We start from the raw sequence: 25,855 nt of genomic DNA on the forward strand, positions 1-25,855 counted from the left end.
AAGACAACGTGGGGGACTCATACAGATAAATCAATCAATGTCAGATCTTTGTTTTCACTGAATCTGCATTTCGATATTTGGTAACAATTAGGCTGGGGAAATGTTAGCTTAATTGAGGTGAGGGCCAATGATGAGTCCCATGTGGCTCAGTTGGTAGAGCATGGCGCTTGCAACGCCAGGGTTGCGGGTTTGATTCCCACAGGGGACCTGATTGTTTCACTGAATCTCTGTCTATATATTTGGTTAATGGATCTCTGGTTGGACAGGTGGAATTGGAAGCTAATTTATTTGTTTGCTCATCTATCACTAATCAGAAACATTTAGCATGCAATAATGTAGCCTAAATCAAGTGTATTATCTATCTATTGACTCACGTAGGAGTAGCCTTATATAGTGCCTAGGCTATTTTCCTATCATCCCAATTCCACTGAAACCCCAATCCCTGACTCCTGTCTCACATGAAAATATATAACTTAATTCTGTAATCCATAGGTTGCATTATCAAAGCACGTCTCGCCTATTCATGTAAAAATACCAGGGGCACAACTTTCACTGGGGATGGGGGGACATTCTGAAATTGCAATTTTGTCCTCCCCAGTTTTATGATACAAAACGAGGCAACGGTGTGCTTTAGGACCATGTGGACGCCTCCGAGTGGTCGGGTAGGCTGTTTAGAGTGTTTTTCCGACCGGATAAAAATGAAAAATAATAATTATGTCCCCCACCTCTAAAACCAAAGTTGCGCCCCTGTAAAATACCCTTATAACATTTCCCCTGCTTCTCTGCGCTGTCTTGTATTACTGCCCATATGTGAACTTCGGTTGAGAATGTGTGATCAACAAAAGGTATGAGAGTAGATATGGATATTTTTTTTGACAGAGTTGGTCCCCTTTAAGATACCTTGATATCTCCCGAGTGGAGCAGCGGTCTAAGGCACTGCATTAGAGTGCTAGAGGCGTCACTACAGATCCGGGTTCGATCCCAGGCTGTGTCACACCTGGCTGCGACCGGGACACCCATGAGGCGTCACAGTCTCTCTTTCTCTGTTGTGTGTTGTTCTCCCTGTTAAGGCTTTAGAGCTGTGCTTGTGTGTGTGTATATGAGTGTGTGTGTGGTTGAAGTTCCATCTATGTCCACTCTGTGTCGCTGTGGGAAGCATGTCTAGGGCACACTTGGCATATGAGACCTGTTCCTCGGGGGGCCAAGACTGTGACCTATAACAACAACAGAGCTGAATCTGACCTGAAAGGCATTCTACTAACAAACTCTACTGCAAAGTTCTCTCTGTTTGAAAGAGCAACTGAGCAAACAGACTTTCCCTCCGCAATTGTTTTTGTCAGCAGACAGTTTGCTTTGCATCACTTCAGTATTGGTTGAGATGTTGGGATCATCATTCATAGCCTATATACGGTACACACAAATGAAGCCTTCTTAAGCAAATCGAACAAAACCCTTCGTATGTCTTTCAGGCTCCAATGGTGTAAGCCGACGCATCACCGTGGGGGATTCTGACAGTCCGCACACAGGTGAGAATAAGTGCCATCAGAGACACTCATCTATACACGGCTCTGGGTACCTTCTGTATAGTTAACAATGTCCTACTGATCTCCTAGAAACTGACTGGGAATACAGAGAGCTAGAGAGTTACGTTTAAGTGCTATGTTTTCTGTGAGTTGTCCATGTAATCTCCAGCTCTATCCCCTCCAGCCCAGGCCAGTATCAGAAGGCAGGGGAGGGTATGAGAATGGTGTCTATGCCCTGAAGCCCAGCAGCATGTCAGGTAACACTTTTAAAATACATTGAAGTATCCATCTACTCTGTAGGAACAGTCTCTTTGGGGGGGCATATGTCACAGCACAGAATGCCTCACTGGTCTGGGTCAAAATCTGTGGGGGGGTTGTTTACTGCATTAAATTGAAAAGAATGTCCTCATCATCAGGGCTTTTGACCCAGGCGAGTGTGGCATGCTGTGCTGTCTTGTGCTGTGCTGTGCTGTGCTGTGCTGTGACGCTCACAAAAAAGAGACTGTTTCTGTTTCTAAATGCTTTCTGCTTCTCGTTTCTAGAGCAAGGAGACAAATGCACCACCCCCCGCTGGAAACATGAGGCCATGCAAAATGGTACGGTTCTACACCTCCCTCTCAACTATTCTAGCTGTCTATGTATCTACATCAGTGTTGGCTGCTGAGGGGAGGACAGGCTTGTGGTAATAGCTGGAATGGATCAATGGAATGGCATCAAACACATGTGTTTGCACTCCTTCTGCTCCAGCCATTACCACAAGCCTATCCTCCCCAATTAAGGTGCCACCAACCTCCTGTGATCTACATAGTACAGTTACAGTCCTCCCTGTCATTCTATCTCTCTACATAGTTCTGTTCCTCATCCTCATACTTCTCTATTCTATACTGTCTGTCTGGGTTGTGGGGTTATAGTAAAGTAGTCTTGTGGGGTTATAGTAAAGTCTTACATTGGGGGTAGTTGAACAACAGTGAAGAAACACTGCACTAAAGGGTGCACTCAGAATATATTTTGTCATTAGGAGAATGACATGTACTATTGAAAGGTATCTGACCCTATTGAACTCGATTTGATCTAATATACAGTGCCTTGCGAAAGTATTCGGCCCCCTTGAACTTTGCGACCTTTTGCCACATTTCAGGCTTCAAACATAAAGATATAAAACTGTATTTTTTTGTGAAGAATCAACAACAAGTGGGACACAATCATGAAGTGGAACAACATTTATTGGATATTTCAAACTTTTTTAACAAATCAAAAACTGAAAAATTGGGCGTGCAAAATTATAAAGCCCCTTTACTTTCAGTGCAGCAAACTCTCTCCAGAAGTTCAGTGAGGATCTCTGAATGATCCAATGTTGACCTAAATGACTAATGATGATAAATACAATCCACCTGTGTGTAATCAAGTCTCCGTATAAATGCACCTGCACTGTGATAGTCTCAGAGGTCCGTTAAAAGCGCAGAGAGCATCATGAAGAACAAGGAACACACCAGGCAGGTCCGAGATACTGTTGTGAAGAAGTTTAAAGCCGGATTTGGATACAAAAAGATTTCCCAAGCTTTAAACATCCCAAGGAGCACTGTGCAAGCGATAATATTGAAATGGAAGGAGTATCAGACCACTGCAAATCTACCAAGACCTGGCCTTCCCTCTAAACTTTCAGCTCATACAAGGAGAAGACTGATCAGAGATGCAGCCAAGAGGCCCATGATCACTCTGGATGAACTGCAGAGATCTACAGCTGAGGTGGGAGACTCTGTCCATAGGACAACAATCAAGTCGTATATTGAAAAAAAATCTGGCCTTTATGGAAGAGTGGCAAGAAGAAAGCCATTTCTTAAAGATATCCATAAAAAGTGACGTTTAAAGTTTGCCACAAGCCACCTGGGAGACACACCAAACATGTGGAAGAAGGTGCTCTGGTCAGATGAAACCAAAATTGAACTTTTTGGCAACAATGCAAAACGTTATGTTTGGCGTAAAAGCAACACAGCTGAACACACCATCCCCACTGTCAAACATGTTGGTGGCAGCATCATGGTTTGGGCCTGCTTTTCTTCAGCAGGGACAGGGAAGATGGTTAAAATTGATGGGAAGATGGATGGAGCCAAATACAGGACCATTCTGGAAGAAAACCTGATGGAGTCTGCAAAAGACCTGAGACTGGGACGGAGATTTGTCTTCCAACAAGACAATGATCCAAAACATAAAGCAAAATCTACTATGGAATGGTTCAAAAATAAACATATCCAGGTGTTAGAATGGCCAAGTCAAAGTCCCGACCAGCAAAAGGTGGCGCTACAAAGTATTAACTGAAGGGGGCTGAATAATTTTGCACGCCCAATTTTTCAGTTTTTGATTTGTTAAAAAAGTTTGAAATATCCAATAAATGTCGTTCCACTTCATGATTGTGTCCCACTTGTTGTTGATTCTTCACAAAAAAATACAGTTTTATATCTTTATGTTTGAAGCCTGAAATGTGGCAAAAGGTCGCAAAGTTCAAGGGGGCCGAATACTTTCGCAAGGCACTGTATGACATATATATGTATGTCATACGGTTGAGGTAGAAGGAACAGTCAGAACAGTCAGTGACATTCTAAACCACTGTATAGCAGCTCACATATGAATTAGAGATCCAATCATTAAATCATTTCCCCATTTCAGATGCACCTTGATCTTCCCTTTCATTCTCGGAAAGCTGTGTGTATGTGTGTGTGTGTGTGTGTGTGTCCGCTGGCCTTACTGACAGAGATCTGAACTAAATAGTAATGTCTGCGTGGGAGAGAGATAGCGTCATGCCAGCTGGGTACTCTCTGTGTCTGTGTTTTATTCATGTGGAAATGTCCAGGCTGAATATGGAAACGGACAGGGTTTGGTTGGGTCCTCTCTGTCACTGTTTAAAGAGGAGAAGCTCTTCTGCACACTGCGCTTGCAAAGTGTCAAATATATATTTTCTGTGCCAACGTTTCAGCCTCACAGCCTTAGGCAGAGCCATGAATGTTAGATGTTTGTTACTGTTACCTGGCAGAGGATCCGTGTGCAGTGCTGAGGTCAAAGGCATTCATGTGTCACTCCTTTTGCCATGGGTAACATAGAGGGCTGCTTCTGTATTGTTGCCGGGTAAAGTAGTATAATTGTGTGGTTTTCTCTTCTACAAAAATAATTTGACCCTAAGGCTGATAGTGTGCTATTTGATGAACCCATTCATTCTATTTCATGAACCCATTCAACCCAACCCCACCCCCCTCCACACACTCACACACACACTCCCCTCTTTTAGTGCTCCATTTTTAGGTTCCGTTTTGAATAATTCAGTTCTCTGTCTCTCATCCAGATGGATGCGGGACACAACATGCTGCCTGTCTGTCTGTCTGTCTGTCCGTCTGTCCTGTAGCTCTCACTGAAACCTTTTGAATGTCTGTCCATCTCTCTTTCTCTCCCCCTATGTCTCGCTCGTTCTCTCACTGAGAGAGAGAGAGAGAGAGAGAGAGAGAGAGAGAGAGAGAGAGAGAGAGAGAGAGAGAGAGAGAGAGAGAGAGAGAGAGAGAGAGAGAGAGAGAGAGAGAGAGAGAGAGAGAGAGAGAGAGAGAGAGAGAGAGAGAGAGAGAGAGAGAGAGAGAGAGAGAGAGAGAGAGAGAGAGAGAGAGAGAGAGAGAGAATTGAATAAGTAGGTGTTCTAAAACTTTTGGCCGGTTGTATAGTTATATTATATTGCAGTATCAACCCTTCGAGGTTGTTCAAGGGCTTGTCATTTGGACTTTTTTCCTAATATCTTTGTCTTACATGGCAGATAATTGTGTCAAGGCATCAGTTAGTTACTGTATCTCAAGGACCAGAGCCCAATGGAGATCTGGTCAAAACTAGTGCATTGGGTGTCATTAGGGGCACTTCAGTGCATCATTGAGTCATTGCGTCATACAGTACGTCTTGATAGGTAAGAACAAGAGAAGGGGAATGGAGGGTGATGAAGATTGAGAGACTGGATTCACATTTATTTATCCCCAAAATTAAAGTGTTTCTGGTCATCATGACTCATTCTGCTGTTGTTTTGTTGTCCATTTGGTGTCAGATTAGCATTAGCACATATTAACACAAATTAACAGAGCCTAAGGGACAGTTCACCCAAATTAGAAAATAACATATTTGTTTCCTTACCCCTTATCTATGGATGAGAAAAGACATCATTCCATGGTTTGGTTTTGGTTACCTGGCCACTGTCACCAAACGCTAACCTTAGCGCTTTTGTCCAAATATCTGTTCAAGACAATGTACCAGATAATAGCATATTTTACATTTCTTAGTGACATTATTGAGCTACACAATCAGTTTCCGACATGTTAGGTGATTTGGACCTGAATAGCAGTATTGACTACTAGCATCTGCTTGTCATTAACTATGACACCATTGCCTGAGATTCACCAAACACCATAATTCCTTTTCTGAGTAGGCTTCCCCTGTGAGCAGGTCAATAATGTGTAGACATTTCCCACTGAAAAGGTATCTAGTAGTAGGTATAACTCTGAACATGATCCGGCAGCACTGTGCACTGTTGTGGCACAAATAACTTTATGGATTACCAACTATGGAACTTCTAATTATCACACTAGCTACCAATATTAACGGAAGTGTAAAGAATATATGTTTATTTTAGTACCAGAAAATATAGGTGTCATTAGCAGAAAGCCCCAGGAAAAGAAAATTTTCTTGTTATTGTTAACGTACTTGAGACCTTGTGAGCTAATATAGTGATAAACCTAATAGACTTTAGTCACATTCACTTTGGGGTGAACATTGGAGTGTTCATTGAGAATCATTGAGGCTCTCCCAACGGTTTGCCTCGGCTCACCCCGGCCTTGTGAGGGGAAGGTTGCCCGGGGCCTGGTGTTAGCCTAGTGTCCTCCTCAGGTAACATAGTGTTGGACGGGGACATCTGGCTCAGGATAACACGTCACACCAGGCCCTATCCTTGCAAGACTGAAGCCTGCCATCTGAAAATTGTTGTTGACCAGCTTTGAACCCTCTGAGACCTCAAGTGATCGATCAGGGAGGGAATATATTAGCGAAAAGCCTGCTTCGCTATCCAGTATCGACAGGTGCTGAGGAACGGCTCTCCCGGGTACTGTTATACCCATATCCATAGATCCGCTGACCTTTCTGTGAGACCTCAGAAATACAACAGAAATGGCATAATTCATGTTTATCCTTGAATGTATTAACGCATGGGAACAACGGTCACCTCACCTCTGTGGATCAGTTAACGGTTCAACCCTAGCATTATCACTGGCAATGCCTGGGTCTGGAGGAACAATCACACTTGCTCCAAAAAAGATCCCAATCTTTGGGTGAGTTTTGAGTAGATATTAGTGTTTATGTTTAGAGGGAGATATTATTATTTTTTTAAATATATATATATATATTTTTTATTCAGGAGAGATTTTAATTTAGTGAAAGAGTGATTTTATGCTGTTTATGAACAAATAGTATATCTACGGTGTGTGCATGGCATCTAAGATTGAAATGATGCCTTTGCAATACTATATGTGATTGTTGAATGACTGTTGCTGTCTTGGTGTTTGGGGTTTTAGTGGTAAGCAGCTCGAGCTCTTTAAAGGGTCTGTAGAGTCGATGGAGTCATCAGAAGAGTGGATGTAGAAAACTCTGCTCTCTGAAACGTTTACTACTCAGTAACAGTTACTTAGTACCATGGAGATGTTCATTTCACCATGGTGCAACCCAGCAGACCAAATGAACAAATTCATTAACCTATTACTTGATCAGTCAATCAAGTAATTTAATCTTGAAGGATATGTTTGAATTCATCACTATTGACACATTGTGTTGATCAAATTCATTGAGTCAACATAGCGGAGCAATTTTTTTTAAGCGTTCTTTATCAACGTAATAACGTTGCATTAACGTTGTTAGTTGGTTGAATTTGTAAAAGTAATTCATGTACACAGCTTTGGTCTAATTTCAACCCAGATTTCAACCACAATTCAATAATAGGGTTTCAAGGTTTTGATTGAATTCATGTTTGATGGCAACTCAGGCAAACAAAACAGAATATAGATCAGACATCTTTTGTGTTTCTGTAAGAGCTATATAATTAATGATTATGTTGTATACTTGGCAATATTGGTCCAGAAAGTATGCAATCCCAAAGGAAAGTTGATCAATGTGAAGTGTGTTTATGGTCTGTTTCAATTCAGTGTAAAACTCGAATTCACTGTATGTTTTATGGTCACTTATCTTTTTTGTGTATAATGTATTTAAACTGTGTCTAAATTCCTCTTTCTGTTTCTGTCTCTATATGTTGTCTACTGCAAGCAGCACCATATCACCAAGTAACATAAATGATGGTTATGTGTAAATGTACTTATAAAGGTGAATAAAGGTGATTCTGATAATAGTAGGGCTGTGTAACGCCCTCAAACGTCAGCTTAAAAACAAGTTCTAGCTCTAAAGCGATCGATTCCTCAGATGAAGAAATAGTTACACTAGATACAAATAACATGAACAAAAAAGACAGATGGGCAACAACACCCCAAACTGAGAATAATACCCTTATCTAGAACAGATTGCAGAGTATTGACTGGAGTTATATTGTCTGATAAGAGGACTCGGGACAGAAACTGTCAAGCGTCTAAGAAACACGAATGAGATTAAGGGCCACGGAGGACTTCACCTCATGAAAAAGTTAAACTGGTATCAAGGGCCACTTTAGGAGCAGATTTGCCTCAAAGCGCCTTACTTTTAGCAGCTGTTATGTGTTGATTGTGTTGCAGTCTTAGCCACAATCGTCTGAGCCCACTCCGGTGTTGTGTCACTGGTTACGATAGGATGGCTGGTCATATTTTTAGAAGGGTATTTTTATGGATCCATTGGCTGCATCGGAAATGGTACCCCATTCCCCTAATGTCTCTGGTCAAATGTATTTGATTGTTCAGAATCACTTTATATGCGCTTTTATCTTTTGATTCATTAGTCTAGTAATGAAAATAAACAAATTGTTATTTTGTTTGTAAATATGTGTGCATTTATGTAATAATTAATCTAAACGTATTTAAGGTTCAACACAAGGGATAATCAACCAGGGGCTATGCGTTCTCTGGAAAATTGTGAACAATGTGGAAGATGTGTTCCATGACCCGCTAGCAGAGTGGAACTTACCCTCCACAGAGTTGCATTATTTTCCAAAGAACGCATAGAGCCCCGAGTTGATTATCCCTTTTATACAATGTCTATAATTTAACACATTTAGACATTTTGAAACGGTAAAAATTTGTTCAACATCCACTGAAGTAGCTAGCAAGGTTACTAGATAGGTACAATGGTTGCCTGGCTAACCAAACCATCAGTCCTAGCTTGCTATTATGAAAATCAACAATGACAATAATATTTCAATTTGACTTCTGCTTTCAAAAGCAGCTCAAACAGAACATGTATGAATGAACTATAGCCATTAAATTCTACCGTGCAAATATACTGTGTGTTATAGAGAATTATGCAACGGGTGGATCTAATCTTGGATGCTGATTAGTTAAAACCGCATACTTGGCTGGGCTGTGTCTATTCCATAAATTACCACCGGCTAAATCTATGACGTTGAAACGCCTATTTACTCTGTTCCATCTCACTGCGCAGTCCACTGTCTCATCAGCCCAGCCAAGCGATTTCTTTTAGACTAGCATTTGGTTTTCAACAGTGGAGATTTGTATATAACTTGCTGTCTGTCTTTCAATATTGAAATTCGATCTCCAGCTGTCCCATAGTAATGAACAGGTTGGGACGAGACAGACAGGCGGACAGCTTTTCTCAGCCAGTCGAACTCATGAATCAGCTGGCATAATTTTTATGGATATATATAAAGAAATGTCAATAGAAAACAGGTAAAACTAAACGAAATGCTGCTAGTTTGCAGTCTTGCAGCTTCAGTTTGAAGTGATTGTGTTAACTGTGTTGTTGGCTAGTTACTCTGAACAACAGTGATCTGAAGAGAGAGCACATTTTCTATGCCAGGTGAAATCGTGCCTCATTAGCTCATTGTTATGGAAGTATCCAAATAAATGTCACTAGAAAACAGCTTAAACAAATGCAAATGCAGCTACTTTGCTGTTATTCTGGCTGCACTGTTTGATGTGACTGTACAGTGAGTTAACCGTAGTTGGCTATCAAGCAAGAGATAAGAACGTTGCCAGGGCAGTATGGCAATGGAACATTTAGAACGAACCACTGGGTCGCGTCCATAGATACAGAAAAAAAGATTTAATGACAGTCTGGCAACCGAACTGATAGAACGAACAACTAGCCGGCTTAGGTAGCAACCTTAGATTTGTGTTGGATCTATATCTTGTGGAAGGATGAAATAGTATGAATAAATGAATCAAAATAAAGTTTTTATGAAAATATGTCAATAATCATTTATTAAATCTTAATAAGTACACTGAACAAAAATATAAATGCAACGTGCAACAATTTCACAGATTTTACTGTTACAGTTCATTTAAAGAAAATCAGTCAATTGAAATAAACTCATTAGTCCCTATTCTATGGAATTCACATTACTGGGAATACAGATATGCATCTGTTGGTCACAGATACCTTAAAAAAAGGTAGGGGCGTGGATCAAAAAAAACAGTCAGTATCTGGTGTGACCATTTGCTTCATGCAGCGCTACACATCTCCTTCGCATAGAGTTGATCAGGCTCTTGATTGTGGCCTGTGGAATGTTGTCCCACTCCTCTTCAATGACTGTGCGAAATTGCTGGATATTGGTGGGAACTGGAACATGCTGTCATACATGTCAGTCCAGAGCATGCCAAACATGATCAATGGCTGACATGTCTGGTGAGTATGCATTCTATGGAAGAACTGGGACATTTTCAGCTTCCAGGAATTGTGTACAGATCCTTGCGACAAGGGGCCATGCATTTTCACTCTGAAATATGAGTTGATGGCGGTGGATGAATGGCAATGGGCCTCAGGATCTCGTCACAGTATCTCTGTGCATTAAAATTTCCATCAATAAAATGCAATTGTGTTCGTTGTCCGTAGCTTATGCCTGCCAATACCATAACCCTACCGCCACCATGGGGCACTCTGTTCACAAAGTTGACATCAGCAAACTGCTCGCCCACACAACGCCATACACACTCTGCCATCAGTTTAAACTGGGATTAATCCGTGAAGAGCACACTCTTCCAGCTTGCCAGTGGCCATCAAAGGAAATCAAAGGAACATTCTGGCATAAATGAACCCTTTTGAATTAACTATTCTATTCTAGTCTGAAGTGAAGTCTAATTTTGACTTTAAATAGGCCTAAGAAGGCTAAACCCGCTTGATTATTCCAAGATTTGAACTGTAATGTGAATGATATTGTTGATCATCCGGATCTAATTGTCAAATTGAATTGACTCATCAGGTGTTGACAAACAAACCACACGTCTACCGAGACTGTCAGCTACTACTTATTCATACAGAAAAGTATTTCAGATGACTTTTCTTTTGTTATTTTGTTCTGTCTTAGTTTGTTGTTAACTTCCGCCAGCGGCACGGCACCACCATATGTGTATGACTAGGTGGTGGTGGTTGGTGAGACACATCACAGCCTTGAGTGCAAGGCTTTAATCTGCGAGAACATCACCATCTTGTTGCTGTCTGTCTGTTCCACTTCTAGGATTGACAGAGTCAGATTAGATGTCGTCATAAAGCTCCTGCCCCATTCGGCTGAGAGGGCACTGTGTTTTGGGGTGGGGCCGGGCGAGGACTGGCGGGGCAGGTGCTAGATGTTGTACTGTAGGGGTGGGCCAAGGACTCAGTATATAAGACACATTCTACCAACATAGCCCCTACTTGCTCCGTACACATCTTTCTTATCATATCCATATCCATATCAATCATTTAATTATTAATTTACCCTACTTGAACTTAACGCTGAATTAATCACGCTTAGCGCTGAATTGATACGTAACATTGTCTCCAGTCTGCTTTTTTTCTTATTTTTTTGTTGCCTTCATCAGCCTTTTGTATGTGCCTACCTGCCTTCGGTGCAGCCGCTGGCCATCATGAACTACTGCATGCCTGACATGTATGAGATGCCTCATGGCGTGGGCGGTGGCTACCTGATGCAGGGCGGTGGGGAGTACTGCATGTATGGAGGTGATGGTCCCGGGGGTTACGGGCACTGTGAGCCCCAGCCCATGCACCAGATCCACCCTCCCTGCATGGAGCAGGCTTGGCCCCCCAGCCAGCCCTACGCCTGCTCCTACCCAGGACCCAACCCCGTGTTCAAAAGTGAATACTGCACCATGGAAGTGCCTCTCAGCCACTACAACCACCAGCCCGACTACTATTCTGAGGGGAAGTCTGACTTCTCCCACATGCAGTGGATGCAAGAGGTTAACAAGAAAGGTAGGGAATTGGGACTAGCGCTTATGGTAATACAAGCTGGAAGGAACTAGGGATGGTGTGATGGTCAAGCTGAAAGGTAGGGACTAACCCGGTGGTGTGATGGGGTGACGGCCTGACAACTTGTGTTGGAGTGCAGTTGTAGAGACGTGTGACAGGTGCACAAATATCTCCTTTTGATTGACTACATCTGACCTGATATTGTTGTATTGTATGTAGTGTGTAACAGTATTTGATGTATACTAGTCTGGTTTGGCTTGAACAGTGCTTTATCTCATTTCAAACCGTTGCGGTGTTGAACCTTGCTCGTATGTGTATATATAATATGGTAATGACTCTTGATACACTATAATCGTAGTGATTCTGATACTATATGATTATTACCACCGAAATACTGAAGTCTGTGAGTTTATCAGTTGGTAAGTAGAACCATTATGGACAGTTTGTAGTTATGTACGTTGAACTATATATTCACTTTCAAACTCTTGAAGTTTAAAGGCAAATTCAGGCCACCAACATATTACGAGTCCATGGACTTTGAAAAACTTGTTGACAAACGTATGAATTGACTGTCAGCATGTCTCTGCGTTTGATTGTCCTGTTCTTAGCGTCTGTCATAATGATTTGCTACAGGTGGATATTAATTGTCTTGACGACCTGAGCTCCTTCGATCAGGCTTTAGTTTGAACTAATTGCAGTAAATCCAAGTCGACCTAAGGTGTCATACCGTGCCAGAACTGACCCGGCACCAGAGGACCTGTTGCATTTTGTTTGTGTGTGTGTGTGTGTGTGTGTGTGTGTGTGTGTGTGTGTGTGTGTGTGTGTGTGTGTGTGTGTGTGTGTGTGTGTGTGTGTGTGTGTGTGTGTGTGTGTGTGTGTGTGTGTGTATTGATTGCTGGTGCAGGGAGAAGGCCTACAGAAAGGGTAACAGAAGGCTGGAGCGTGCCGGTTGATGGATTGGCCCGGACTTCCCTCGACTAGTATTGATAATTTATTGACCTCTGCCCCCACCCTTCCCTTCCCTTCTTACCCCCCACCTGCATTCACCCTGCTCGTGTGTCCGGGCTGGATCACCTCCCTCACTGATCCTACCTTGTTAACTTGGCTTCTTAACTTGTTAATGCTACACGCTTTAGACCTTTTTGGAGAACTTTGTGTTGGAATAAATGATGCCAATCTTAAATACATCTGTTGGAATTCACCTCTTTGTTTCTAAGTTGCTTTGTCTAAAAAATATAATGTTCAGTGGTCTGCTTGTGGTCAGACAGTAGTAAATTAATACTTTATTATCTCATAGGGACATTTTTCTGCCAGCAATAGAGGCATTCCTGGCATACATAATTTGTTGTTTCTTAATGCTGTTTGTATCCAGGAAATTGTGTCGCTGTTAACGAATCATCACAGGCCTATATGGTGTGTTTACATTTGATATATTTCTCTTCTGTTAGGATACATCCCTAGTTACCTGGACAAGGACGAGTTATGTGTGGTATGTGGGGACAAAGCTACAGGATATCACTATCGCTGTATCACCTGTGAAGGATGCAAGGTAATACCAACAGTGGACATATGTATTAGTAACATATGTAATAATACCAACACTCTCTGACATAGTATCAATTAAAAAGGAAAAATGAAGTTGATGGAAAGAGATGATAATTGAATTCAAATAAATATTCCATGACCACTGCCACCAACCTGAACATAGACTGAATGTTGCAGATCATTGTGTTTCAAACATTCCTTTTATCTTTTTTACAAAGGGTTTCTTCCGGCGGACGATCCAGAAGAACCTGAACCCAACGTACGCGTGTAAGTACGAGGCAAAGTGCATCATCGATAAGGTGACCAGGAACCAGTGCCAGGAGTGTCGCTTCAAGAAGTGCATCACTGTCGGCATGGCAACAGACTGTAAGTACTATTCTGCTTAGTTGAGATCCCCAGAATAACTTTTATAGAGGATGTTCCCTCTTCTAGAGTGAGAGAAAAGTATATTAATGTAGCCTAATATTAAAGTTTTCCTATTTAATTGAGAGGACATTCACTACCACTCCAATAGCAGCAAAAAATGTTTTACAAATGAACTAACTAGCACTACTTCTGATTGCTCAAAAAATGTGTCTATATATACGCTCCAATCTAGAGATCTGCTTACTGAACTTGATGACTGTGCCTGGCTTGCCAGGTGGCTCATCTCGGAGAGCTGCTTAACCTGTCTATTTCAGAGTACAGGGATAGGAATAACTAATGTCATGACTCATCATAACAGATATAGACTGCCAACCAACCTCGTTGTTAAATGTTACTCTGTACAAATACTCTAAAAAGCTAATACATTCTTAGATCCAAAAAAGTCCTATTTTATTGTGTAATGTCTATCATTTCTATAATGTTTTATGTTTTTACTTGAATTTGTATTATTTATTTATTTACTTATTGACAATATTTTTTTAATGACGGCTATGATGAGAATATCAGTGTAAAAATCAGAGGCAGAGTGCATATGTTTTAAATTGTATATTGTATGTATTGTAAATTGTATGGGGCCATACTTGCTTACTTACATTAAAAAATGTAATTTCTTAAAATAGGTCAAGTCGGCCACCAGAGGGATACATGTAAATGTCCAACTTCAAGGTTTACATCTGGTGGCCGACTTGACCTAACTGCCAGTGGTTTGTGGAGAAAGAGTTTACGATCTTTGATAATCTGATGAAGAATTTGTGATGGGAAATAATCACAGCCACCTGGTGAGGTTAGCATAGTGCTAACGTGTGCCAGATTATCTGATGGGACCAGCTACAACACTATGTCAACAATTTTGAACTCAACCCTCTATGGCATGGTGTTGCCCTCAGGCAACAAACTACCTTTTTGGACCTCACACTATATATATATATATATATATATATATATATATATATATATATATATATGACTGTCTGTGTCCAATGAAATGAGGGGCTGAAATGGGTGTGGCCTTTTGTCTGGGGGTGGAGTCTGGGGGTGGAGCAGTCCTTTCAGGAAGCACAGTGCCACCAATTGGTAAGATAAAATCACTTTTTAACATGTTTAAATTGAAATAACTTTATATAAAAAATATGTGCATGAGTATGTTTGATTGTTTAAAGACTTATTTTATTTGTATTTATATACTAAAACTGTGTTTTTTGGTTTGTTGCCTCAGTTAGACCACTTTTGTGTGTGGAGATGTGCTCGGATGCATAATTATGACCATAGTCAATGTTTTTACTTTACTATCTACTGATACTTACAGGAAATGGACACAAGAACATTTTATGGGTGGAAGGAACATGATCGAGCAGTTAGGGTCATTCCCTGTGACAGTGAGGACAGTGAGCTTGAGGAGAGTGACAGTGAGCTTGAGGAGAGTGACAATGAGGACAGTGAGTTTGAGGACAGTGACAATGAGGACAGTGAGCTTGAAGAGAGTCAGGAGAGTGGATCCCTGAATCAGGTTTGAGAGACAGTTAGGAGGTCAGGGGTCAGTCAGAAAAGTAATGTGTGTGTGTGTGTTTGTTTGTATGCGTGTCAGTGAATGAAGAAGGGTATATGACACATTCAAATTTGTGCTTCCTGCTTTCTTTTTTAAAGGACAATGCCTGTCTGTTGACAATGAGACTGGGTCTGAGGATGAAGATGTAGAAACTGGTTTACGAGTGTCCCTCTTGTGCTCACACTGGCTCAGCAGGGAATTCACTGCACTGGTACCGTTAGTGGCATCAGAATACCAGGCGTCAACTTGATGTGTGATGATGAGCTGAAGAGAGCAGGACGTGGATCTTTTGAACAGAAGATGGCCGTGGTTGGAGAAACCACCTTGCACGTCGTGAAGTGGTACGATAACCGTTCAGTAACCCTTCTGAGTGATTACACTGGAGCCCACCCAGTCACCGAGTTTGACATGTGGGATCGCAAGCGAAAGATGATCACCAAAGTCCCCTGCCCTGCTGTGGTGAAAGAATACAACAAGAATATGGGTGGCGTGGATCTGCTTGACTCACTGATTGCACTGTACCGGAACAAAATCAGATCAAAGAAGTGGTTCCACCGGCTGGTGTTCCACTTCCTGGATATGATCATCGTGACCACCTGGCTGCTCTACTGAAGAGATTGTGAAGGCACTGGCATGAGAAAGAAGGAACAAATGAAGCTGTATACCTTCAAGTCAAACATCGCTGAAGGCCTATGCAAAGCATTTCGCTACACTCGCATTAACATCTGCTAACCACGTGTATGTAACCAATAAAATCTGATTTGAAAAGTGGAAAGAGTCTGGAGCGCAGGAAAGGTCGTCCAAGTTCCACAATTGCTGGTGAGTATGAGGAGAAGAGGAGAAAAGGACCCGTTGGATGATTATGGCTGAAAAGAAGGGGAGATGCAAGGTACCAGGGTGCACAGGTACACCAAAAGCCAAGTGCCGGAAATGTGATGTCCACCTCTGTTTCACATCCACCAGCAACTGCTTCCTGAGGTTCCACACAGAATACAAAATCAGAGTGTGCTTTGTCAAAAAGAGAAACACTGATTTAATTAATAACCCACACAAACACATTCAGACACACTGAAACACACACACACTCGCACATATACTCTCACACACAGGCTAACACATGCACGCACGCACGCACGCACGCACGCACGCACGCACACACACACACACACACACACACACACACACACACACACACACACAGACAGTCATTTGGATGTTGGTTTATATGTTTATATGAAATGTGAGAAACATTTATACATGAGGTGTTAGTTGTAATTAGTAGTAGTTTGTTTATTTGATTGTTTGATGTTTTGACTTTCAAGCTTCTAATTGTGATTGTCAAAATAAACTTTTTCTAGTACATATATTGCTTGTTTTCCTTATTCCACCTATCATATGTACTATAGAAAACCTTGGTGTTTCAGTACCCTTGTAGAACATTGTTGCCCTGAGGAAACACACCAATATCTGGTTGGGGGGGACAACACATTTTATGATGGATATATTATCAGGGACCCCCAAGCTCCCAAAAAATGGGGTGAAATATCCCCCCCCCCCCCCCCCAAATAAAAATTAATGCCATAGAGGGTTAAACTGTTTTAATGTTCGCAGGTATGGCCCCTATGTGGTTTATATTGTGGACTTACTCTCTCACTTCTTTTTCGCTTGATACTTGACAAAACCCCACCCTTCCTACCTCTTAATCCCCACCTCATTCGTGACTCCTTGCCCCCCTCTTTGACCCTCCCTTGCCCTACCACTTCACCCTTCCTCCTGATCCCTAACTCCTCCCCTCCTCTACCCCCCTCCCCTCCCAGTGGTGCTGGACGACAGCAAGCGGCTCGCCAAGCGGAAGTTGATCGAGGAGAACCGTGAGCGGCGGCGGAAGGAGGAGTTCCAGAAGACAGTGTGGGACCGGCCTGAGCCGTCCCAGGAGGAGTGGGACCTGATCCGCATGGTCACCGAGGCCCACATGTCAACTAACGCCCAGGGCAACCACTGGAAACAGAAACGCAAGTTCTTGGTGAGACGTCTTCTCCGTGGCTGACAGCGTCTAACCAACCATGTCTGTTCTGTGAAACATTCCCAGTTCCCAAAATCCCTCTCTTGTCCCCTTCCCTACCTCCCATCCCATCCCCAACCCACCACTGTTCCCAACGTTAATATGTCCATGTTTTTTGTATCTCCTTGTAGAATGGGGAGAATTAGCTGGACGCTGGAGAAAGTGTGTTCCTCAACGCAGCAGACACTAACTTAAAACGGAACAATCCATTCCTCTTGTTTTCTTCTTTCTCTCCCCTTTAATGCAGTGTTCTTTAATAATCTAAACAAATACTAAAAACAAATAACTGTTATCTCTCGCGCTTTCTTTCTCTTTCACTCTCTCTCTGTGTCTAGTGTAGTATCTACCTTATAATTTCACTCCTCACATTTTAACCTTTTTTCATTTTTTCATAAAGTGTAATCGTCCTCTGCAGTTTGAAGTCTGTCTCACTTTCTTTGACTCTATCCTGGAGTTTCCATGTAGGGGCTACATACATAGAAAGATGTAATTGTAATTTATTTAATTGAATTTATGTTTTTAATTAGTAATTAGTTCCAGATTTAGCTAAACAGCTCATTTTCATCCATAGTCCCTGTGCAGGGTATATTATTATATACTATTATATTAGTATTGTAGTATTAAATTATACTATATTATCATAATGTAGATCAGCTTTGATAAACTCATTTGTGAACGTTGACATACAACAGTATGATTTTGATCTGAAAAAGAAATAAATAAAAAAGTTTGAAAGAAATTGGAACCTGAATACCTATGTTTAAATATCAGTTCATAAGTATAAAACAAATGCCTCAGCCTGAGCCTAAATATTGTCATGGAAACTCCACTTTGCATTTTGTGTACTACTCACCTGTTTTCTCTCTCCGCACTTACTTGTCTGTCATCTACCTTTCCTCAGTTTAATTAAACTTGTTTTTTTTTTAGTTGGCTTGACACGGGTTCCTCATTGAAACGTTCTTCACAATCTCTGTTGATTGTCCAACAGGTCGAGGAAGCAATGCTACTTAATGAAATAACATGTAATTTATTCTATACTTCTGACCAGAGTGCAGTGGGGGTGAAGGAAACCAAGGTAAGAACTAATAGACAAAATATAATACTGAAAAATAAAATACTATAAAAACGCTTTTCAAATCGCACCTGCTATAGCTAGCTATTATATTATGGGCTAGTGTTAAAATACAGTGCTGTATATGAGTCATTCAAATTTGGGTTTGAAAAAATAATCTAATTTGGATCCTATTTTTAGACATATCTACTACTCACACACTTTTTGTATTGCATATTTTAATTGTTTCCTGAATTCCTTACCAGGCATTAAATAATTCACTACCGAAACAGTGAAAAGGTTTCTGTTAAGGGAGAACCGTGTACAGTATTGATCATTTTGATTAACCTTCTATTACAGATTAATTTGAGAAATGTTATACAAAATGTGATTTTTTATTTTACTTTCAAAACCTTTACATTTAATTTAGAGAAACATTTCACCATCAATGTCAGGCTCTGACCAATGGACAATTTTCCCTGTACTCACAGACCAAGCTTTACACACACTGTGGCTGCATTTACACAGGCAGCTCAATTCTGATATTTTTTTTACTAATTGATTTTTTGACCAATCAGATCACCTCTGAAAAAGATCTGATGTGATTGGTCAAAGACCAATTAGTGGAAAATATATCAGAATTGGGAAGCCTGTGTAAATGCAGCATATGTCATACACACTTTGGCTGATTTGGACATGTCGCTGTGTAACATTTTTGGGGGGGAGGGATTAGGCTGAGGAATTTGTCCACTTGTGTACCATATTGTAGCAACCTTAACCCAACATTTAGACCTCTTGGGATAACATTTAAGATATTGGCTTGACAGTCACTGGACCTGGGTTCGAGTCCTGGTCTGGGCTACCCCGAACGGTTGCTAGATTGAAACCCTGAGCTGACAAGGTAAAAATCTGTCGTTCTGCCCCTGAACAAGGCAGTTAACCCAGTGTTCCTAGGCCGTCATTGTAAATAAGAATTTGTTCTTATTAACTGACTTGCCTCGTCAAATAAAGGTTAAATTAAATTAAACACCCCGAATTCACTACAATATCATGTCCTGCATTTAAAGACAAAATAAGCGGTTTTGTGCATTACTTTGACTTCCAGGGAGAAGTGTTTAATGTAGATTATCATATCAATGTTTTATTTCAAGAGATGTGAAGGAATACAATGGATTAACAATCAAGTGTCTATTACCAAAACATTCATGTCAATACCAAAACGAAGCAAATTGTTTCGGTCGTGGCAGTTTCAGTTTTGACCATTTAAATGTATTTTGGACTTTAATGAATCCCCATAGCTACCATATGGCTAGTTAGCTATCTTTTAGACATCCAAAAAACATATATATATTATTGACACATCATGGGGCCATGATGGAGAGGGATGTAATCCCATTTCATGGTTGTAATTGTAGGGATGTGGTAAGGCCCATTCATTCTACAGTCTGTGTTTCAGTAGTGACATACAGGACAAAGTGGGGAAATCATTTTTCAGAGAGCGATTCTTTTTAAATAGACTAATTAGAACAGTATCTTTCAATCTAATAATAAAACAACTCAATATGTTCTAGTGAAATAATAGTGTTAAAAAGATTACAAAAATCATGGATGACTTTATTTTCAAACATGAATTTTAGGAGTCAGGGTGGGGTACAGCCACCTCAATAGAAAAGGGTATATAAACCATGATTTTGTACTATATTAATTTAACAATATGTGTGTTATTGCCTTGGCAGGAATTAAAATAGATCATTATGTTAATATGTCTCCTAAGTTTGAAGATTTTCTGGTAAAAAATAAAAAATCTGTTTTTTTGACCAGGGACAGGAATTTGAGCCACTTCTCTAGAATGCCCCATATATCTTTAAGTGCTGTGTATACATTATGGAGCTAGTTTTCCGCAAGCTGTGACAGTTTAAAGGCATACCGGGGAGAAGGACTCTTAAAGGGATAATGTTATTATAATTATTAATTAGTGTTTTATTATTTTGTCAATATGCCTATTGATTTAAAGCCAAAGCAACAGAATCTGGGAGGTGCTGTACACGGTGCTTTGTCCTCTGCTACTCAACTCAATCTGGGCTCTTTGTTTATTTACTTGCTCTACTCTCTATCGCTCTTATGTCACTTCTGGTCAGAAGGCAAGTAGTTGAATATGTTATGATAATAATAATAATACCGTATCAGTGGATAACCCTAGTCAAAGACTCTGCCGACTGAGTACGAGAAAAGGAATGGCTTGCACTTTCCCTCCTTTTTAAGTTTCCCTCCGTCTTTCCTCCTTGTCCCTCCTGAACAATCACAGTGGAAACGCCATCCACTTTGTTTTCCTGTTATGCTGTTATACTCGTTGACCTGTCTCACGCTTATTGGAGAAAGAGGAGAACGTGTTGTGTTGTGTGTGTGGTCTGTCTGTCTATCTTTCTAGCTGCGTCTGAGTTATCACCCTCCTCCCTGGATAGGGCACTGGTCAAAAGTAGTATACTATGTTAAAAGTAGTGCACTATATAGGGTGCACTCTGTCTTGTGGTCTTTTAACAGTGTCCCTGTCTAGCCCTGTTGAACGTACCTACATCCTCCCTCTTCTTTTTGTCGTTTCAGCCCGAGGACATTGGTCAAGCGCCGGTCATAAATGCACCTGAAGGGAGCAAAGTGGACATTGAAGCCTTCAGTCAGTTTACAAAAATTATCACCCCCGCCATTACCCGAGTGGTGGACTTTGCCAAAAAGCTGCCTATGTTCTGTGAGGTACGTAAGCAAGGTTGTTTTACTTTATTGAAACTAAAATAAAAAATGTAATTCTTATCAAGCTATATTTATTTTTGGGGGGGATGTGTTTCATATTTTTGTTCTCTTCATATGATTGAATTCCTCATTATTTATTATTGAGGATGGTAATAAAGACATTGGTTATAAAACACTATAACAGAAACATCAATAGCATAAGCAATTTCACTAAAATAAAAATAAAATGAGAGAAAATGTTCAAACTAAAAATGTAAAATTAATAAAATATTTAGTTTATAGTTAAATCTACATTTTGTGAATTATGTTCTTGTTTAGAGCTATATTCTACTGGTCTTTCATAAAAAATATATACAAAATACTTAGAAATTATCTCAACATGTAAAGCTTTAAAAAATCTACATAATTAATAATATATTAAACTAAACTGAATTTATCCATGTTCAAAAAATTGCTAATAAATAAAAAATACCATGGAATGTAGAGTTCAGTTTGTAATAACTGCTAACACTACTAATATATGTGAACATAAACGTTCTAAGTTTTTACCTCTCCTGCACATTCTCATATTTTCCCTTTTCATTCTTCAAATCATATCAGTCGTTCATCTTTATGTGCAAAACAATCAATAACAAAATATATAACGTTTGCTCTCTGTGTTTGTCTCTCTCCTCCCAGCTGCCTTGTGAAGACCAGATTATCCTATTGAAAGGCTGCTGCATGGAGATCATGTCTTTACGGGCGGCCGTTCGCTACGACCCCGAGAGTGAGACGCTGACGCTTAACGGGGAGATGGCCGTGACCCGCGGCCAGCTGAAGAACGGAGGCCTGGGTGTGGTGTCGGACGCTATCTTTGATTTGGGCTTATCACTGTCTTCGTTCCACCTGGACGACTCTGAGGTCGCTCTGCTACAGGCCGTCATCCTCCTGTCCTCCGGTGAGAGGGAGGGAGACAATCTTGCCGGCACACAAACACACGATACTTCACCATACTACCAGACATCTGGCCCTTTGTTTTCTCTACACGCAGGTTTATGGGTTATATCACCACTGTGACAAATACACCTGAAAGCGTTTTAATTGGGTCATGGCCATTGGAACTGAGGGACCTTAGTCTTGCAACAGTTCAATCCACTTGTAAGCTGACAATATAGAAGATTTAGCTTTTTTGCAAATAGTTAATTCAAAGATATCCTTGAAAAGTTGCCACTTTAAAACATTTGGTGAATTCAAACATTTCCAAAAGAGTGTTCTTTATCAATATTCTATTTTGTGTTGTTATTCATTTTTATTTGGTCACGACCTGACATTTTAATCTTGAACTAGTTGGCAAGATGACAAGTAGGTCACATTACAAGTAGATTAGGTAAGAAATGGGAATACATTGTGGGTGAGACAGTAAGAGAGCGGGTGACCCCTGAGTTCAAACAGATAGAGAATTGGTCTAACAGCACGCCATATTAACCCCTGGTCCCGTGTGTAGAAAGAGGATTTACATTAACGATATATCATGAAACGTACGTTACACATCTATAAACACACATGTAGATTTAGCGATAATATGTGCTTATAGATGTTTATACCATGGCATTGTTGAACACTTGTTTCTTATTGGCTTGAAGGTCATTCTAGAGCGTGCATTATTTCTCTATAACGCACAATATTTGCACGGTAGAATTCAATGGCACATTCTTACATGTTTGAGCTGCTTTGGAAAGCAAAAGTCGAATTGAAAACGTTATTCATTACAAAACCCACTGGTATTGCCAACTACTTTAATGATTGTTTCATTGGCAAGATTAGCAAACTTTAGGCATGACATGCCAGCAACAAACGCTGACACTACACATCCAAGTATATATGACCAAATTAGGAAAGACAAACATTGTACTTTTGAATTCCGTAAAGTGAGTGTGGAAGAGGTGAAACAATTATTGTTGTCTATCAACAATGAAAAGCCACTGGGTCTGACAACTTGGATGGAAAATGAATGAGGATAATAGCAGATGATACTGCCACTCCTATTTGCCATATCTTCAATTTAAGCCAAATAAGAAAGTGTGTGCCCTCAGGCCTGGAGGGAAACAAAAGTCATACCGCTACCTAAAAATAGTAAAGCCCCCTTTACTGGCTCAAATAGCTGACCAATCAGCCTGTTACCAACCCTTAGTATACGTCTGGAAAAAATTGTGTTTGACCAGATACAATGCTATTTTACAGTAAACAAATTGACAACAGTCTTTCAGCACGCTTATAGGGAAGGACATTCATCAAGCACAGCACTTACACAAATGACTGATGATTGACTGCGAAATTGATAATAGAAAGGCTGTTTTGTTTTATTTTATTGCGGCTTTTGACATTCTTGATCAGTATGCTGCTGGAAAAAACATATGTGTTATGGCTTTACACCCCATGCTTTGTGGATAAAGAGTTACCTGTCTAACAGAACACAGAGGGTGTTCTTTAATGGAAGCCTCTCCAACATAATCCAGATAGAATCAGGAATTCCCCAGGTCAGCTGTGTAGGCCCCTTACTTTTTTCAATCTTTACTAACGACATGCCACGGGCTTTGAGTAAAGCCAGTATGTCTATGTATGCGGATGACTCAACACTATACATGTCAACTACTACAGCGACTGAAATGACTGCAACACTTAACAAAGAGCTGCAGTTAGTTTCAGAATAGGTGGCAAGGAATAAGTTAGTCCTAAATATTTAAAAAACTAAAAGCATTGTATTTCGGACATATCATTCACTGAACTCTAAAACTCAACTAAATATTGTAATGAATAATGTGGAAATTGAATAAGTTGAGATGACTAAACTGCTTGAAGTAACCCTGGATTGTAAACTGTCACGGTCAAAACATATCAGTAGCTAAGATGGAGAGAAGTATATCCATAATTAATCGCTACTCTGCCTTTTTAACAACACTATCAACAAGGCAGGACCCACAAGCCATAGTTTTGTTGCACCTGGACTATTGTTCAGTCGTGTGTTCAGGTGCCACAAAGAGAGACTTAGGAAAATTACAATTGGCTCAGAACAGGGCAACACGGCTGGCCCTTAAATGCACACAGGGCGCTAACATTAATGATATGCATGTCAATCTCTCATGGCTCAAAGTGGAGGAGAGAATGACTTCATCACTACTTGTTTTTGTAAGAAGTGTTGACATGCTGAGTGCACCGAGCTGTCTGTTTAAACTACTAGCACACTCAGACACCCATGCCTACAAGACATGCCACCAGAGGTCTCTTCACAATCCCCAAGTCCAGAACAGACTATGGGAACCGCACATTACTACATAGAGACATGACTACATGGAACTCTATTCCACATCAGGTAACTGATGCAAGCACGAGCATCAGATTTAAAAAAAACAGATAAAAATATACCTTACTTAACAGCAGGCACTGTGAAGAGAAACACACAAAGTTACAAGTAAAATTGTTGTATGGTGGTATTATACATTTGTATTGTAGATATGTAGTGGTGTAATAATGTTATATGATGTACTGTTTTATCTTTTGTTTTATATGTAATGTATGTGCCTTAATGTGTTTCGACCCCAGGAAGAATAGCTGCTGCCTTTGCAACAGCTAAAGAGTACAAATACAAATTGGCATTGTTGAATTGGATTCTCATAATGGTAAGCTAGGACTGAAGGTTTGCTTAGCTAAACTAGGAAGTCTGTTTGTGTGGTTACCACAATAACTACTGTAGCTAGCTATCTAGTAAACTTGCTGGCTACTTCAGTGAATGTTGAACATATTTCTAGCAGCAAATGTGTTCAAATATAGCCATGGTATAAAAGGGATAATCAACTCGGAACTCTATGTGTTCTCTTGGAAATAATGCAACTCCACGTCGTTCATTATTTTCCATAGAACACATAGCCCCTCATTGATTATCCCTTACTTATTACTTCTGATGTACACAATAAATATTTATATATTATATATATTTATTCATATACAATAAATGATTAGCAAAGAGCCTGTAGTTCCTGTAGCTTACCACATAAAACCAAGAGCCAGCCTCCCGCGAGACATGTAACAAAACAGTCGGTAAGCAATGAATCAGTCGGTAAAGCCAGTAAGTCAGTGTCTGCCATCCATGTTTGATTAACCACAGTCAGTCACACGTCATTGCTGCAATTAAACAGTCAGTAAAACCTTGGTAAGTGTATAAAACAGTCAGTAAAGCCCAAAGCCAGTAAGTCCGTGTGTGCCGGCCTGTTTTCATGTGTGATTAACCACAGTCAGTAACACGTCAATACACTGCTGTTAACTTCCACCAGAGGTCTTTTTAAACCCATTAAGCCAATCTTTTACTTAGCGATCATCAGGGATTACAGAGCCCACCCGAGGAAAGGAAACCATCTAATGATGAGACTACAATAGCCGTCCGGGGGATTGACGTTCAAAATCAATAGCTTTGTGCTGGGGCCACACATCTCCCTCCCTCCGTCTCTAAGACAATACCTTCTCTGTTTTGGAAGCCATCGATCTATCATATCCCCATGCACAGATTGTCTGCATTG

At 40.5% G+C, this 25,855-nt stretch overlaps 1 protein-coding gene across 25 annotated transcripts in view; it reads left to right on the forward strand.

Moving 5' to 3' along the window:
• LOC110488157 (thyroid hormone receptor beta) overlaps positions 1 to 25,855 on the forward strand; it is a 118,010-nt gene that overhangs the window by 87,072 nt on the left and 5,083 nt on the right. For 7 of the 25 annotated variants that reach the window (XM_021560242.3, XM_090227882.1, XM_090227884.1 and 4 more), the window contains 9 exons: positions 1,470 to 1,526; positions 1,708 to 1,780; positions 2,066 to 2,119; positions 13,379 to 13,479; positions 13,694 to 13,841; positions 17,265 to 17,470; positions 18,558 to 18,584; positions 21,162 to 21,308; positions 21,984 to 22,242. In XM_021560242.3, the coding sequence (XP_021415917.1) occupies positions 1,774 to 1,780; positions 2,066 to 2,119; positions 13,379 to 13,479; positions 13,694 to 13,841; positions 17,265 to 17,470; positions 18,558 to 18,584; positions 21,162 to 21,308; positions 21,984 to 22,242 (949 nt within the window). In that variant the 5' untranslated portion in view covers positions 1,470 to 1,526; positions 1,708 to 1,773. Of the gene's footprint in view, positions 1 to 1,469; positions 1,527 to 1,707; positions 1,781 to 2,065; positions 2,120 to 9,310; positions 11,934 to 13,378; positions 13,480 to 13,693; positions 13,842 to 17,264; positions 17,471 to 17,640; positions 17,793 to 18,497; positions 18,585 to 21,161; positions 21,309 to 21,983; positions 22,243 to 25,855 lie in introns of those variants that run through there. The other 18 variants (XM_021560231.3, XM_021560232.3, XM_021560234.3 and 15 more) reach the window with 6 other exon arrangements.

Source organism: Oncorhynchus mykiss, chromosome 30 (assembly GCF_057628025.1).
Source record: "Oncorhynchus mykiss isolate SJ-2025 chromosome 30, ASM5762802v1, whole genome shotgun sequence".
Classification (NCBI taxonomy): domain Eukaryota; kingdom Metazoa; phylum Chordata; class Actinopteri; order Salmoniformes; family Salmonidae; genus Oncorhynchus; species Oncorhynchus mykiss.